This window comes from Brachyhypopomus gauderio, unplaced genomic scaffold (genome assembly GCF_052324685.1).
Source record: "Brachyhypopomus gauderio isolate BG-103 unplaced genomic scaffold, BGAUD_0.2 sc67, whole genome shotgun sequence".
Classification (NCBI taxonomy): Eukaryota; Metazoa; Chordata; class Actinopteri; order Gymnotiformes; family Hypopomidae; genus Brachyhypopomus; species Brachyhypopomus gauderio.
The window spans coordinates 2,058,432-2,072,670 of NW_027506888.1; the positions used below are offsets into that span (position 1 = coordinate 2,058,432).

General features: G+C 45.6%; 1 protein-coding gene across 12 annotated transcripts; it reads left to right on the forward strand.

Annotated features, from left to right (window-relative positions):
• Positions 1 to 34: 34 nt before the first annotated feature.
• On the forward strand, positions 35 to 12,231 carry nherf2 (NHERF family PDZ scaffold protein 2). Of its 12 annotated transcripts, none has more exons than XR_013125012.1 (8): positions 36 to 838; positions 1,123 to 1,440; positions 6,572 to 6,799; positions 8,570 to 8,723; positions 8,810 to 9,048; positions 10,052 to 10,885; positions 10,966 to 10,993; positions 11,078 to 12,231. XR_013125012.1 is itself a non-coding variant. In XM_076989362.1 (7 exons), exons 2-7 carry the CDS (start codon positions 605 to 607, stop codon positions 10,256 to 10,258), a joined length of 1,380 nt encoding a protein of 459 aa, XP_076845477.1. In that variant the 5' UTR covers positions 35 to 470; the 3' UTR covers positions 10,259 to 12,231. The 12 variants fall into 12 exon arrangements, 2 of the variants coding, with proteins under 2 accessions (XP_076845477.1, XP_076845475.1); XR_013125017.1 differs by lacking the exon at positions 10,966 to 10,993 and having other exon boundaries at positions 10,052 to 10,657; positions 10,734 to 10,777; positions 11,238 to 12,231; XM_076989362.1 differs by having other exon boundaries at positions 35 to 470; positions 605 to 838; positions 10,052 to 12,231.
• Positions 12,232 to 14,239: the final 2,008 nt, after the last annotated feature.

Genomic DNA, 14,239 nt, shown 5'->3' on the forward strand with positions numbered 1-14,239 from the left:
TTATCGCCATCTACCCCACCCCTCACCGCCCCACTCCCCATTTTAGCGTGCTGCTCATGCACCACTCAAGTTGCGTTTTTGGCACATCTACCCTGGTCTCCGTAACTTCTCACGAATGATCTGCACAGCCGTTATAAAATACATTTTTGTCTGCGCACACGGGAATTCTAAATAGTCGTTTTCAGTAACGGGATCTTTATTCATGCATTTTATGTTGATTTTGAATGGAAGATCACTGGATTCGGAGGTCATATCAGAAGCACCTGCTGCGTCCAGGACCAGAACGCGCCACTCTGACTACTGCCAAATATTTCTCTCCGTTCCGAGCCTGTAGGGCACGAAGCCGCAGGTTTTTAGATGGACCTGTAACACACGGGCGACTGATCGCCATTCATCTCCACAAACATGATTTTGGAGACCCTAATTAGATTAAGGACAAGTTTTTTGTTTATTTAACTTTACCGAAGCTGGTAAGCAATGACCGAATAAACATCTTGGCCACTAAGATGCGCAAGACGACGCGCCCTTGAGTTCACGGATAACCTGTGTTTGTAGTACTTACTTTGATACTCGCTGTACATCTGGAAGTATTACTTACTTCCAGATGGCTTACAGTTTGGAGCGAGACATGTTCGAGAGGGGTCTGCGACCCCGGCTTTGCTATTTGACCAAAGGAGAACGCGGCTACGGCTTCCACCTGCACGGCGAACGGAACAGCGGCGCGCAATACATTCGCAAAATTGAACCCGGTTCGCCAGCCGATCTGGCAGGTCTCAGATCCGGTGACCGGGTAGTGGAAGTCAACGGAGAGAACGTAGAGAAGGATTCACATTGCCAGGTGGGAACTGGAATTGTTTACGCTGACAGCGCAAGCAACCTGTCTGACAACTTTTTCTTCAGCATCCTGTGGTTGTTTGCAAATGGGGCAGTGGTAACGTTAAACTACTTGTTTGCTCTTAATCTGCGATATTTTTCTAGCAGTACCAAGAGATATCTTTGTTTATTTAAGATTGTTTAGATTAGTTATTTGCCGTATGTAAATAAAAACTACTACTTCTGTGAAATGTTCATAGGAATTCTTATACCTCTCTCTCTCTCTCTCTCTCTCTCTCTCTCTCTCAGGTGGTTGAGAAGATCATGGCGGTGGATCACAGGACCAGGCTCTTGGTGGTGGACGGGGCCACCGAGGATGTCCTGCGCCTCCATGGTCTCCCGTGCACTGAGGAGCTGGCGGTGGAGATGGGATGCCTCTCCACCCGGTCCTCCTCGCTGGCCTCCTCGCCCATCACGTCCTGCTCCTCGCCCCCTCACAGGTCTCTGTCTCCCTCCCCGCGGGACTCCATCACTCTTCCCTTCTTCAGGACCAGCAGAGACAAGCCCAGGACCCCCAACACCACCCCCCAGGTTGACAGGCTGCCTCTCGTTGCTAATGGCAACAAGGTAGGAGCACATGGAGGGGGGAGTGAACTCAAACACCTTCGGTGTGAATTAATATTCAACATTAGATACCTTCCTTATGGCCAGTAAATAATGATGGCCAATAAATTCTGCATTACATTTGGTATATACCCCCTACACCTCTTTTTGCAGAGTGAGTGATCTCTCTCCCTCTCTCTCTCTGCTTGTCTTTGCAGAGAGTGAACTCTCTCTCTCCTTCTCATTGCAGTGAGTGATTTCTCTCTCCTTCTCTTTGGAGAGTGAGTGATCTCTCTTCCTCTGTCTCTCTCTCTCCTTCTCTTTGCAGAGTGAGTGATCTATCTTCCTCTCTGTCTCTCTCTCTCTCCTCTTTGCAGAGTGAGTGATCTCTCTCTCTCTCCTTCTCTTTGCAGAGTGAGTGATCTCTCTCCCTCTCTGTCTCTGTCTCTCTCTCTCTCTCCTTCTCTTTGCAGAGTGAGTGATCCCTCTCTCTCTCTCCTCTTTGGAGAGTGAGTGATCTCTCTCTCTCTGTCTCTCTCTCTCTCCTTCTCTTTGGAGAGTGAGTGATCCCTCTCTCTCTCTCTCCTTCTCTTTGGAGAGTGAGTGATCTCTCTCTCTCTGTCTCTCTCTCTCTCCTTCTCTTTGCAGAGTGAGTGATCCCTCTCTCTCTCTCCTCTTTGGAGAGTGAGTGATCTCTCTCTCTCTGTCTCTCTCTCTCTCCTTCTCTTTGGAGAGTGAGTGATCACTGTCTCTGTGTCAGTCCTGGTAAACACTAGCCTGTGTATCTCCCTCTCTCTCTCAAGTCAAGATAGCTTTATTGGCATGACTGTACAAAACACAGCGTTGCATTAGCGGTTGTTATTTGTAGACACTCCTGATGGACGTCAGGACGTGCTGCCCCTGTAAGTCTCAGTCAGTGCAGGAAGGGCAGGAGGAGTTACCTCATGCTCTCCCACCGGGGCAGAGAGGGGGCAGGAGCAGTTACCCCGCCCTGCGTCCGGCCGCACACACAGGGCTCCCAGAGCCTCAGCACCGATAGCATCTCACCATGACCTTTCCACTCTTGCTGTGTGTGTGTGTGTGGGGGGGGGGGGGGGGGGGGGGGGGGGGGGGGGCTGGGTATCACATATGCAGTTCTGAAGTTAAAGTCTGTCCTAACCCCTGGGGTCTGTACAGAGAGAGTAAAGCGCTGGGTGCCTAACCCACTTTGGTATCAGTGCTACAGTCTGACGGCTGACTTCAGAAAACACGACAGCGGGCAGAGTCAGTGCTCAGATCGTCCCGCAGGGAGGTTAATGTCCTGCACCGCAGACGTCTGCTCACGTACCTTCGATTCTCTAGTCTCAGTGTCTTGTCTGCTTGTTATGCAACTGAACCTGTAAAGTGAAGCCCATAAGAAATGGTGGAAGTGGCCGCTGACCCACCCCGATGGTCCCACATCCCCACACGACTAAATTTAGACGGCGCAGCGCGGGGAACGTGCTCTCCCCCACGGCGGACATGACCTGGGAGTCACCAGAGAGCGAGAGAGTTTCAGTCAGTGTGGAAACGCTACTACAGTCCTAGAACCCACGGTGTTGTGACATAACTTTGGGCAGAGGACTGACACTAGAACCATAAGAGCCCAGGAGAGGAAAGTACGTCTGGTTGCAGGTAACTACGGCACAGAACGCTTTGGTCACACAGTCTGAAAGCCGATTGGTCAGTTGTAGATAGGTCAGCAGATAGGTCAGCCTTAGACTTGGACAAAACAGACGCACTGGGGTAACAGTGCCATGATCTACAAGGAGTGACTGTCCTAATCCAGTTCACACCACCGTGTCTGTAACACCGACATGTTTCTACACCTATCATGCAAATCAGTGCGTGGGAGCACTAATAACAATGATAAATGATCTCATGATGATAAGCACTCTGAAGATGAGATTCAAATAGTCATATTCATAATTTCTGGGCAGATATCAACCAGTTTAGCAATTGTAAATGAACTTCGAAATGTTTAAACACTGGTTTATGTAACTGACCCTTGTATGTAACTGTGGCTGTAGGCCTGTATCAGCACGCACACACACACACACACACACACACACACGAGCGCGTTGCCCAGCCACCTGACCCTTGCCCCCTGAGCCCCACCACCCTAGCGAGGCAGAGGGCACACAACGACGGCTGGAGGGAGGGATGGCTTTTCTCCAGTTAGGGCGTGTGACCTCGTTGTAACACAATGCCCAGAGGCAGAGACATGCAGTTGGCCTACTTCAGTGATGAAACTAAAGAGCGAAGAAGAGGGTTTTGTCTGGACGTGTGTGTGTGTGTGTGTGTGTGTATGTGTGTGTTTCAGGGCACTTCCATCAGCCTCATACCTGATACACACATTCACACTTACATAAGATGAGTGTGCTATTACAGCAGTTACAACAATTACACACAAACCTGGACAAACGTGTGTATAAAGGGTACCAAGGAATTGATTTACAGGTCATACTGTTGTTTCTGCTATACACATTAGCTTTAAAGCTGAACCTGCAGACTTTTTATCCAACCCTGCTAGAGTATCAGCAGCGATGTGCGCGCGCGCACACACACACACACACACACACACACACACACACACACAGACACATTTATGTGCACGCAATCAAGTTAAGTCTTGTTAGGTAAGACATTTGGTCAATACAGTAATAGGTAATTATTGTATTCCACTCTCTTTCTCAAACACGCACAAAGACAAAAGTTTCACTGGTGATCAAAAATGGGATTTTAGCAGGTCTTTCACTTCCAGTAAGTCTCTTCCAGTTCCAGCGAGGCTGCAGGGAGTCAGTCTCCTCCATAAGGTGCACACACACACACACTCACACATGAGAGAGAAAGAGAAAGAAAGAAAGAAAGAGAGAGAGAGAGAGAGAGAGAGTCTGGAAGTACCTGAACATGAACACAGTTCTTGATGTTTTGACTCTGTAGGCTCTTCGCGTGCCACTCAAAACAGTCGACTTTGCATATATGTATATATATATATATATATGCTCTATAGTTTGCCTGATAAAGGGACCAGTCCTGGGCCACCAAACACACACACACACACACACACACACACACACACACACACACACACACACACACACTTATCCTGATATACACTACTGTGCAAATGTCTTAGGCAAGAGTACATTTGTTGATACAATGACCATACATAATTATTTTTCAGTCTCTTTATTAGAGTACAACCAGAAAACACTGGAAATATATATACAATTCTAAATCACCGTCTCTAGGCCAAAAAAACCTAAAATAATTATAAATGGTCATTATTCTGTAGCTAAAAGAATGAATCTGATGGAGCCTAAGGCTTTTGACCAGTACTGTATATTAAGTCACTCTGGATTAGAGCCATTACCTAATGTTAGAAATGTAAACAGAATGATGAAAGATGAAGGTTTTAAAGTACAAATGTAATTATATATGTATATTTATGCATGTAAATATCGAGTGAGTGCGTGTTAAAGTTAGCATCTATCCCATTAGCCATTAGTTTCCCTCAATAGCACAGACCCCGTTTGTTTCTTCAGGGTGGTGTTGCATTTCTTGGTATTTTCCCAGATGCGTCCGGAAGAGACATCGAACATTGTGTGTGTTTATGTGCCTTTGTAAAATTAGCTTATTTGTGGACTCAAAAGTGTACTGAGATTAGATTACTCCCTTTTTATGTTTCTGTATGGGGTACACGCACACACACACACACACACACTCACACACACACACACCTCCGTGACACTGTTGCCGTTTGTGTGGCTTTGCGTATGCCTGTGTTGGGTTTTGCTTTGCTGATCGTGTCTAGTGATTGTCTTGCATTCCACATATTTTGTGTGGAAGTGTGTGTATTTTCAGCCATTACGGTGAACCTGTGCTTCTTGCTACTAAAACAGTTACCACCCCTGTATTGTTTGAGGACAGGAAGTGACATCATATCTTACAGAACGTCCTGTTCCTGTGCAGGGAGTATTTTTTTCTTTCTTTAGGCAAAGAATCACAGACACAATCACACCCACATCCTCCATTGTGCTCAAGAATAATTCAAGAAACCTCAGTACGAGCACATAAATAATCACCTTCACTAAACCAGCTGAATCAAAGGACTTGAAATCTGTCAACCACCCAGACAGGTGACGCTATAGGGTGATGCAGGAGCTCCATGTTGGAGCGTGGAAGGCACTTCAGGCAGATCTCTGACCGTCACGCCCAGCTGGGCAGCAAACACCTGGGTTCTGGCGTGAGCTGGAGCAGGTGTGCTCCAGCAGGGGGCGCACAGCTCTCGTGTGTCCCCTTTCTCTCCAGGACTTGGGAAGGAGCATCTGGTGCCCTGGTCCCCCCCAAAAATACAGCCCCTAGTCTGGGCTTGGTCCATACAGCCCAAACAGGCGAAACACACGTGTGTCACCACACGGCACCACACTGAGCACAGAGCGTAAACGACCTGGACCAACCTGCCTCCGCTTGGCAGGACCGCTTCCTTTGTGCAGAGCCAATCCCCAAACCCAGACTACCTCGTGCCTAATCTGGTCTGTCTGTAAACTGGCTTAGTCAAATGAACGCCCTGCTTACCCTTCACAGGAATTTCCTCCTGTATTTCCTCCTCTATGGCTGTATTTGTATCAGAATAACATTTGTAGAAGCTTTATTTGCTGCCGTTACACATTAAGAGCATTAAGCAACTTTTGAAAAACTAAAACTAGGTATATATATATTTTTAGGATTAGATTCAAATGTCTGAAGGAGAAAAGGGATAAGGTTATTTAGTAAAACATCAGTTTAAACTTCCTAAAGCTTCCTATAATGTATCCTGTCCAGTGTCTGCAGGTGTTCTGATGAATCTCCATATTCACATGATCTATAAAAAAAAAAAAACATTATTTTGCTCAAAGAAATCCAGGCTTTTCTTTAAGTACATTTCAAGGCCATGTCCAATAGCAGTATGTAAGAATATTATCACAATACAATATTCTTGTCCATTTCATTCAGTCCTATCCCAAACATGATCAAACCTCAATCAATAGTAAAGATTGCCACATAGAGCAATGAAGACTGTCGGTTCACTCCCCTACCCATATCTATCTATCTCTTTCTCTCTCTCTCGCTCTCGCCCGTCCCACTGTTGTAGGAAGTGTTGGAGGTGACAGAGGTGGAGGATGTGATGCAGATGGAGATGACAGGTGGTGAGGCAGCGCGCGACCTTCGACCCCGCCTCTGCCGCATCACAATAGGCGAGCGGGGCTACGGCTTCAACCTGCACTGTGACAAGACACGCGCCGGCCAGTTTGTGCGCTCGGTGGACGCTGGCTCTCCAGCCGAGAGAGCAGGTCTGCAAACAGGGGACAGGATCGTGGAGGTGAGCCATACAAGGTTAGCTCCCGGGGAGTTAGGATTAAGATTAGGATTAGACTAATCTGTGAGAAAGAAAGACAGACAGAGAGAGTGAAAATGGGGATGTTGAGGAGAGAGAGAAAGAAAGTGACAGTGGGAAGACAAAGAAAAAATGGAGATTGAGAGGCAGAGAGAGAGAGAGAGAGAGAGAGGGAGGGAGGGAGGAAATATGGTTATCTGCAATACAAATTTAAATATGTATGTTGCGAGGTAGATCTTACTTAAGAGAGGCAAGACGCAATTGGAAGAAAAAATAAATATTTAAAAGTAAACTGTAGTTACATCAAACATTTCCTAAATACTGTAAGAGAACAAACACGTCCTCTAGATTTGGGTGATCTTGAATGAGTAAGGTTATACATGACTTATAACCTAGTTTAAACAAACACATCCAATGAAGACCAAGATACCAGAGCAGTACAATACATCCATACCTGAGGTTCGTGAGGACTTGGAGACTGCCGAGCAAAACTTAGCAGCTCTGGTTGCCCCCGTGAAGAGGGACTCTAGAGAAGAAGACGTCAGGAGGATAATCAAGATGTTCTCCCTTGAAGCATCCTAAGGTGTATTCTCAGTAACAGGGTAATAATACAAGGACAGACCCAGAGCTGGAAACTGAGCGATACTGGAGAAGTATAAGGGAGAACGAGGAATCACACATCAATGCCGAGGTGGTCGTTGAACCTGAGAACAGTAAACTCCCTTAGCAAGATCCAGTAACCATCATGCTAACTGATGTCCAAGAAAAGGTCTCAAGTATGAAGAGTTAGACAGTCTCTGACATGGTCCACACCGACGGCTCCAGGCCCTGACATGGTCCACACCTTGGTCTGGATATGGGTGGTTGGATGGCTACTAGCAGGGGAAAGGTAGTCAGAACTGAGGGGATCCTACAACCAGAAGGCAACATAACAGATGTTGAAGGCAGTTTTAAGTACTTTTGAATCTCACAGGCAAAATAGAATCTAAATTACCTAAAGAGAAGAGAACACATCCAGTGAAGTCAGCTAAATGAGAAGAACAAGACCTTGGTATCAACACTAGTCAACTGATACCCCACTGGCAAAATAACCTGGCCAAAGGAGAAGATAGAAACCACTGACATCAAGACAAAGAAACTCCTCACAATGCACACAGGGTTTATTCTGTATACAAAGTGGAAGGAAGGGGCCCAAGGACTAGTGAGCATCAGAGCCACAATCCAGGATGAAACATCAAAGATACCGAAATATACCAGGAAGATGTCTCCAAGTGATAGTGAGGAACTCGGACAATACAAACGTGAGATTGATGAAGAGGAACAGGCAGCATCATGGGAGGATAAACCCCAGAAGTGGCTTACATGTAGAAATCCTCCCAATAGCTGGATAAATCAGGACTAAAAGACAGAGGCACTAATAGTGCTGGAATAGTACACAGAAACATCTGTGCAGAGTATGGCCTGGAAGTTCTGAGATCAAAGTGTCCGAGCTAAGATCCTGAGAGATATACACAGACTGACAGAATGATCATGGATAACCAACATAGTGATGCATGAACAGAGGGCCGTAGTGATAGATGTAACAATTCCAATGGCTAGCAACGACGTCACCGTTACACAGTTCACTACTATACACTTCCAAGGGAGTGAAAACAGATTGCAGTTTGTCTGTAATAAGTGCCAGGTCTCAGTGCGCCACTCGGTGGTCATGCAGTTTAACTACAACTCTCCACCTGTGCGTGTCGGGCTTCGCAGGTGAACGGCAGAAGCATCAAGGGCTTGCGGCACTCACAGGTGGTGGCGCTCATAAAGGAAGGCGGAGGCCAAACGCAGCTGCTGGTGGTTGACCCGGAAACGGACACGCTCTTCCATCGACTGGGCATCACTCCCACCGCAGCGCATCTTAAAGGTACAGTACAGAAACATTTCTAACAACTTCCAACCAAAAACTTAATTCGGTTTTTTCATTGTTGGTATTTTTCAATTCTCTTACAGAAGACTGTGTGGATGGACCACTCATAGAGGGTCCAGTGTCTAACTATCCAATCACGGACAGCTCTGCCTCTCCTTCACCAATCCGTGTCGGCTCCCCAGTCTCCCCGCCGACCTTACACATCACACTGAAGGATCCACCAATCACAAATGGATCTCTGAAGCACCAGAGTCATGGAAGCTCCTCCTCCCATTCCACCTTATCAGAGATGGAGACGAGTAGCTCCGACCCTGGCAACAAGGTGTGCGTGTGTACCAACATCTGTACTCTGTGTGTAATCTGTGTGTAATCTGTGTGTAATCTGAATACAATCCAAAGACGCTTCTCCAGCCACCTCATTCCTCAGTCTAGCAGGTTACTCAGTGCACAGCTCTCTTCCAGCTGACTGGGTTTAGAAAGGCAAGGTGTTCTTTGCACTGTGACAAGCAAACCACAGGGTAGGGCTGGCAGCCATGTGGCCCGACACCACCCGACATGCAGCGAAGGTCAAGTGAAAGTGACTCACAGGTCTGATAATGTGGTGTATTTTGCCTCATATCTTGTAATTATCCTGTTGGGAGTATCATGCAGTTTCACTCCACATTCCTTTCTTGCTGACACTCTTTCTGAACCTCAAAGGTCTTTTACACCTCAAGATAATGTTTGACCAAGCAACTCCTGTGTGACTAACGTACCAGAACAAGGGACAGAATAGTCAAGCCTTTGGCCACCCTGTCACAGTCTGTACCATTACAGTAAATGTCAGTCTGTAACCTACATCTATAACCTTGCCCATTTAAATGCCAGTCTATACCCAGTCACAGTAACCACAGAGTAGGTCAGAGGTGAGCTGGAGAAGGAGAGAAGGGGCAGAGATAATGGAGTGTCTTCATGACGTCCTGACGTGTCGGGGGACATTAATAATTAATGGAGAAACTGGTGTGTTATGGTTGGGAAAACACTTCATTGCACACTGTATGGTTTCTCCAGAACGTAGGAATATTGACTTATGTTAGATCTTCAACTGTTAGAAATTAGTTTGTACTATACAAAAATGTATAACTTTTTACATAATTCATAAAAGGGAGACGAGCTCTCTCTCTCTCTCTCTCTCGCTGCTGTGCAGTAAGACGAGGAATCTCCTGCGTAAGGGGTTGTTAGCATTCAGGTTGCATTGCAGTGCAGTACTTCACATTCACATGTGTGTGTCTGTTAGTCAGAAATGGTGTAGCTCTGTCAATGCATATGATGTGTCACCTCCACAGATGTTCAGTTCAGACCATCACAAGCGTCACAGTGCCCCCGCTGGCAAACAGGAGGTAAAGCGAGCAGCGGAGCCGGCGAGGGAGAGCGGCCTGCATCTCAGCCCAACGGCAGCCGAGGCCAGACGGAAGGCCAGGGCAAAGAGGGACAACAGAAGGGCGCCCCCTATGGACTGGAGCAAGAAGCACGAGATCTTCAGTAACTTCTGAAGTGCTCGGGGCACAAGAACACTTCTCAACGTTAAGGGAAATCAGAGCCAGAACCTGCTGCAGAAATGTTTGGTCTGAAAGAAGCAAATGGGTTTGGAAATACCACTTTTTAAAAGGGAGTGTCATACATTTCCTTTTTTCAACATTTCTTCGAGTGATGGCTTTTTTTCTTAAATCACTTTTCCATTTTAGAATGGTCACATCTCAGGAAAAAGTAAGAACTAGCACAACATTGCTAAAATCATCCACAGAGGAAGAGGAGGAATAACACAAGATTAACTTAAGATTCACAGCCATCAATACAACCAGAATAAGCTTCCAAATCAGAATGTAAGTTTGATGGATTCAGGAGGTTATTACAGAGAGACACTGTAGAAGAGTAGGTCTATGGATGAGTAGGTCTGTGGATGAGTAGGTCTGTGGATGAGTAGGTCTGCGGAGATGTAGGTCTGTGGAGATGTCTGTGGAGCAGTAGGTCTGTGGATGAGTAGGTCTGCGGAGATGTAGGTCTGTGGAGATGTCTGTGGAGCAGTAGGTCTATGGATGAGTAGGTCTATGGATGAGTAGGTCTGTGGATGAGTAGGTCTGTGGAGATGTAGGTCTGTGGAGATGTAGGTCTGTGGAGATGTCTGTGGAGCAGTAGGTCTATGGATGAGTAGGTCTATGGATGAGTAGGTCTGTGGATGAGTAGGTCTGCGGAGCAGTAGGTCTGTGGAGATGTAGGTCTGTGGAGATGTAGGTCTGTGGATGAGTAGGTCTGCGGAGATGTAGGTCTGTGGATGAGTAGGTCTATGGATGAGTAGGTCTGTGGATGAGTAGGTCTGTGGAGCAGTAGGTCTGTGGATGAGTAGGTCTGTGGATGAGTAGGTCTGTGGAGCAGTAGGTCTGTGGAGCAGTAGGTCTGTGGATGAGTAGGTCTGTGGAGCAGTAGGTCTGTGGAGATGTAGGTCTGTGGAGCAGTAGGTCTGTGGAGATGTAGGTCTGTGGAGCAGTAGGTCTGTGGAGAACTGATCCATGCTGATCCATGACTGAGCATTTCTGTCAAACATCAGTTGTGGGGTATGACTCACATTTTCTGACAAATACTGCAGAATAAAAAAGTGCAATGACAAGTCGCTCCAGGAAAAGTGTGAATGTAAAAAGGACAAACAAAGTGGGATGTGTGTTCATGCGTGTTATATGTGCTCATGCTCAAGTGTGTTTTAATGGTGGTCCCGTTTCAGAAGGCTTTCCCCGTTCATCCACTGTGAACTTCACAACATATGAACTACACACAATAATAAGGACATGGTTGCTTTGTGTGTTCATAGGAAACTGAACTGTGAAGATTACGTCTTGTTTCCTAGTAATTCAGGAGAATCCTGTTTCATTCCTGGTCAGGGGGAAATGCCTTTGAAATAAGAAATATTTATTTGTTATTCATTAAGATCCTAAGATGAAATTCTTTAATATTTCCTTAGACAATATAGTCATTACATCAATTACATTCTCAATACACTGCACACTCCACATCAGATAAAACTAACAATTAAAAATGTTTTTTGCACATTTCTTTCTGATGTTTAAGCTTAGCTTCTGTTAGAGAAATGGATTGGATTATTGTCTGAAGACATACCACACACAATGCCTAGACTGGTAATGTGTTAGCCACAAAACACAAAGCACTTTACAGGACATTACCTGTATGACGTGATTTAATATTCAAAATGTGTAAAGTAGAGATAACCGAGTTTAGTATGCGCTTAACTTAAATATCTAATTTAACTTTATTATGCTGCATGCAATGTTCTACAAATAAAACAACGTACAATATTTTTAAGCATCAGTATATTTTCAATATAATTTTTCAATAGACTGCAATCAATTCGTTTTTATCTGTATTTAAATATGTACAAGAACGAGTGTTACTAGAATTTTTTTATTCCACATTATTCCTTTGTCGCACAGCTTCTGAATAAACGGGAACGCTGGCCGGTTTTGTGTCACGTGGTCTCGTTTGTTACTCGTTTGTTGCTCCGGTACCCCACGCAGCTGTCCGTGGTCACGCTTCAGAGTGGCATAGTGCAACTTCATGGTTTCTCTACACATGTAGTTCAGCTCAGTATGTTTTCAATCAGTAGCCTACTGTTTACGCCATGCTTTTTCTTTGCGTTCTGTTTCTGCTTTCAGTAACAGTCATGTTATTATCTCACAAGTATTCCTTCATTCCTTCATTAGGGGAAATCACATTAGGACTAATTATGTAATTTTATTATGTGCAAATAGTTATGCACAAACCTCCGCCTGTACGTTCGGAGAAGGGTTGTCCTACGGAAAATGAAAAGCTATAAAGAGGTAACGAGACAACATTGCGTTACGCGGACTACACCAACCCCGAATCGGTTGCCCGTTCTCACCCACAGACGGTCACGCGCGCACACACACACTATGTTCCCAGAGTTGCTGAAGCGCATCCTTTACCCTGAACACGGACACCAAACCGCCTCTTAGAGGTCTCAAAAGCAAGCCATTGAGCTTTCAATGTACGTCACGGCTTTTCTGTGCACCAGACTGCGTTTGCTGGTGGTGAGGGACCCTCCTCACACGTGTCGTCACGTTGATTACATAACCAGTACCTGGTTGCATATCGATCATGGAATAGACTGCAATTCAGTTTGAAATTCACGTGGATAGTTCCCTCTTAGCACCACTCAAAAATGATGCTTTTTGACAGGAACAGGAGCGTGTTATTATAACTTGAGTATAGTTTCAATATTTACTTCCCTTAAATCCAACACACTCCCGTACTGTTGACATCCACACTCACACTCTCTCTAAGCCTAACCTCCATTTCATTTTCTCTACTATAACCACATTGCCACAAGCCTCAACTTTACAGTCCCACACACGGCGTCTCTCACAGCAAGTCTCTCTATACACACACCCATAGCCACCAACACACTCCTTCAGTTCACTCTGCTTCCCCAAACCCACCACACACACACACACACACACACCACACCCCCTGGAGTTAGATCTTCTGTAACTCAGATCACGTTTAAGAGCTGCTGGTGGTTTCTATTTGAACGCTGAACAATGCTGAAAGGCAGCCGGACCATGACACACTTTCCATTTGAGACAGCTTTGGAATTATTTATTAGCAATTAACCTTTCAATTGCTAATTCAAGTGATGCTGATTAATTCATCCAAGTCCCTGATTGGCCAAGCCATGTCAAATGTAACAATCCCACCCATCTGAATGGACTCCTTGCATGGCAATTGGCCAACTTGGTGTCAGAGCTTTGACCAATCACATGCTTTAGGACAGGCCTCCTAGTGGAATGATGAAATGTAAAGTCCTACTGCTGGAAACGACCATCTATTTATTTCATCTGAACACCTGAAGTATTTCATCAATTCCCTTTGTCGTTCATATCTAAAAACTACAAAAAGCAGCTCCAGATTTTGATGCCCTTCGGAGAAAGACCGTCAGACAGCACACAGCGGTCTTTCAGAACTGCAGAGATGGTAGGCCGCACCCCCCCCCCCCCCGCCCCCCCCCCCCCCCCCCCGAGACAGAACCAAGAAACGGTAAGTCCAGCAGTTGTATTTAATTGGTAAATTGGTCAGCATTAAATCCTTATACAAAAAAAAATAAATATATGGAAGAAAGTGCACGATGAAATCATTGAGATTTAAATCATGTTTTTTTTCTTTCATGGTTTTAGATTTTTTTTAATTCAAGAATGTGTTGGCGGGGGCAACAGCAGTAGCAGCAAAAGAAAAATCATAAAAAAAAAGTAACGTTGTAAAACAATGTGAAATAATCACGGTGTTGCATGAGAGGATTAACACACCACATACCCAACGACATGGCATCGATCATCATTCGTATTAAACACACACACTCGCACAAAAACACACGCGCACTCACAACTACTCATAAGCGTGTTCACATGTACACGTTGGTCACAGTTCACAGGTCAACAGGGCTCCAGAAG

Coding starts and splice junctions, on each gene's coding strand:
- nherf2 (XM_076989362.1), top strand. CDS start 605: ATGGCTTACAGTTTGGAGCGAGACATGTTCGAGAGGGGTCTGCGACCC. Junction 1,441..6,571: donor TCGTTGCTAATGGCAACAAG/GTAGGAGCACAT, acceptor CCACTGTTGTAG/GAAGTGTTGGAGGTGACAGA. Junction 6,800..8,569: donor CAGGGGACAGGATCGTGGAG/GTGAGCCATACA, acceptor CGGGCTTCGCAG/GTGAACGGCAGAAGCATCAA.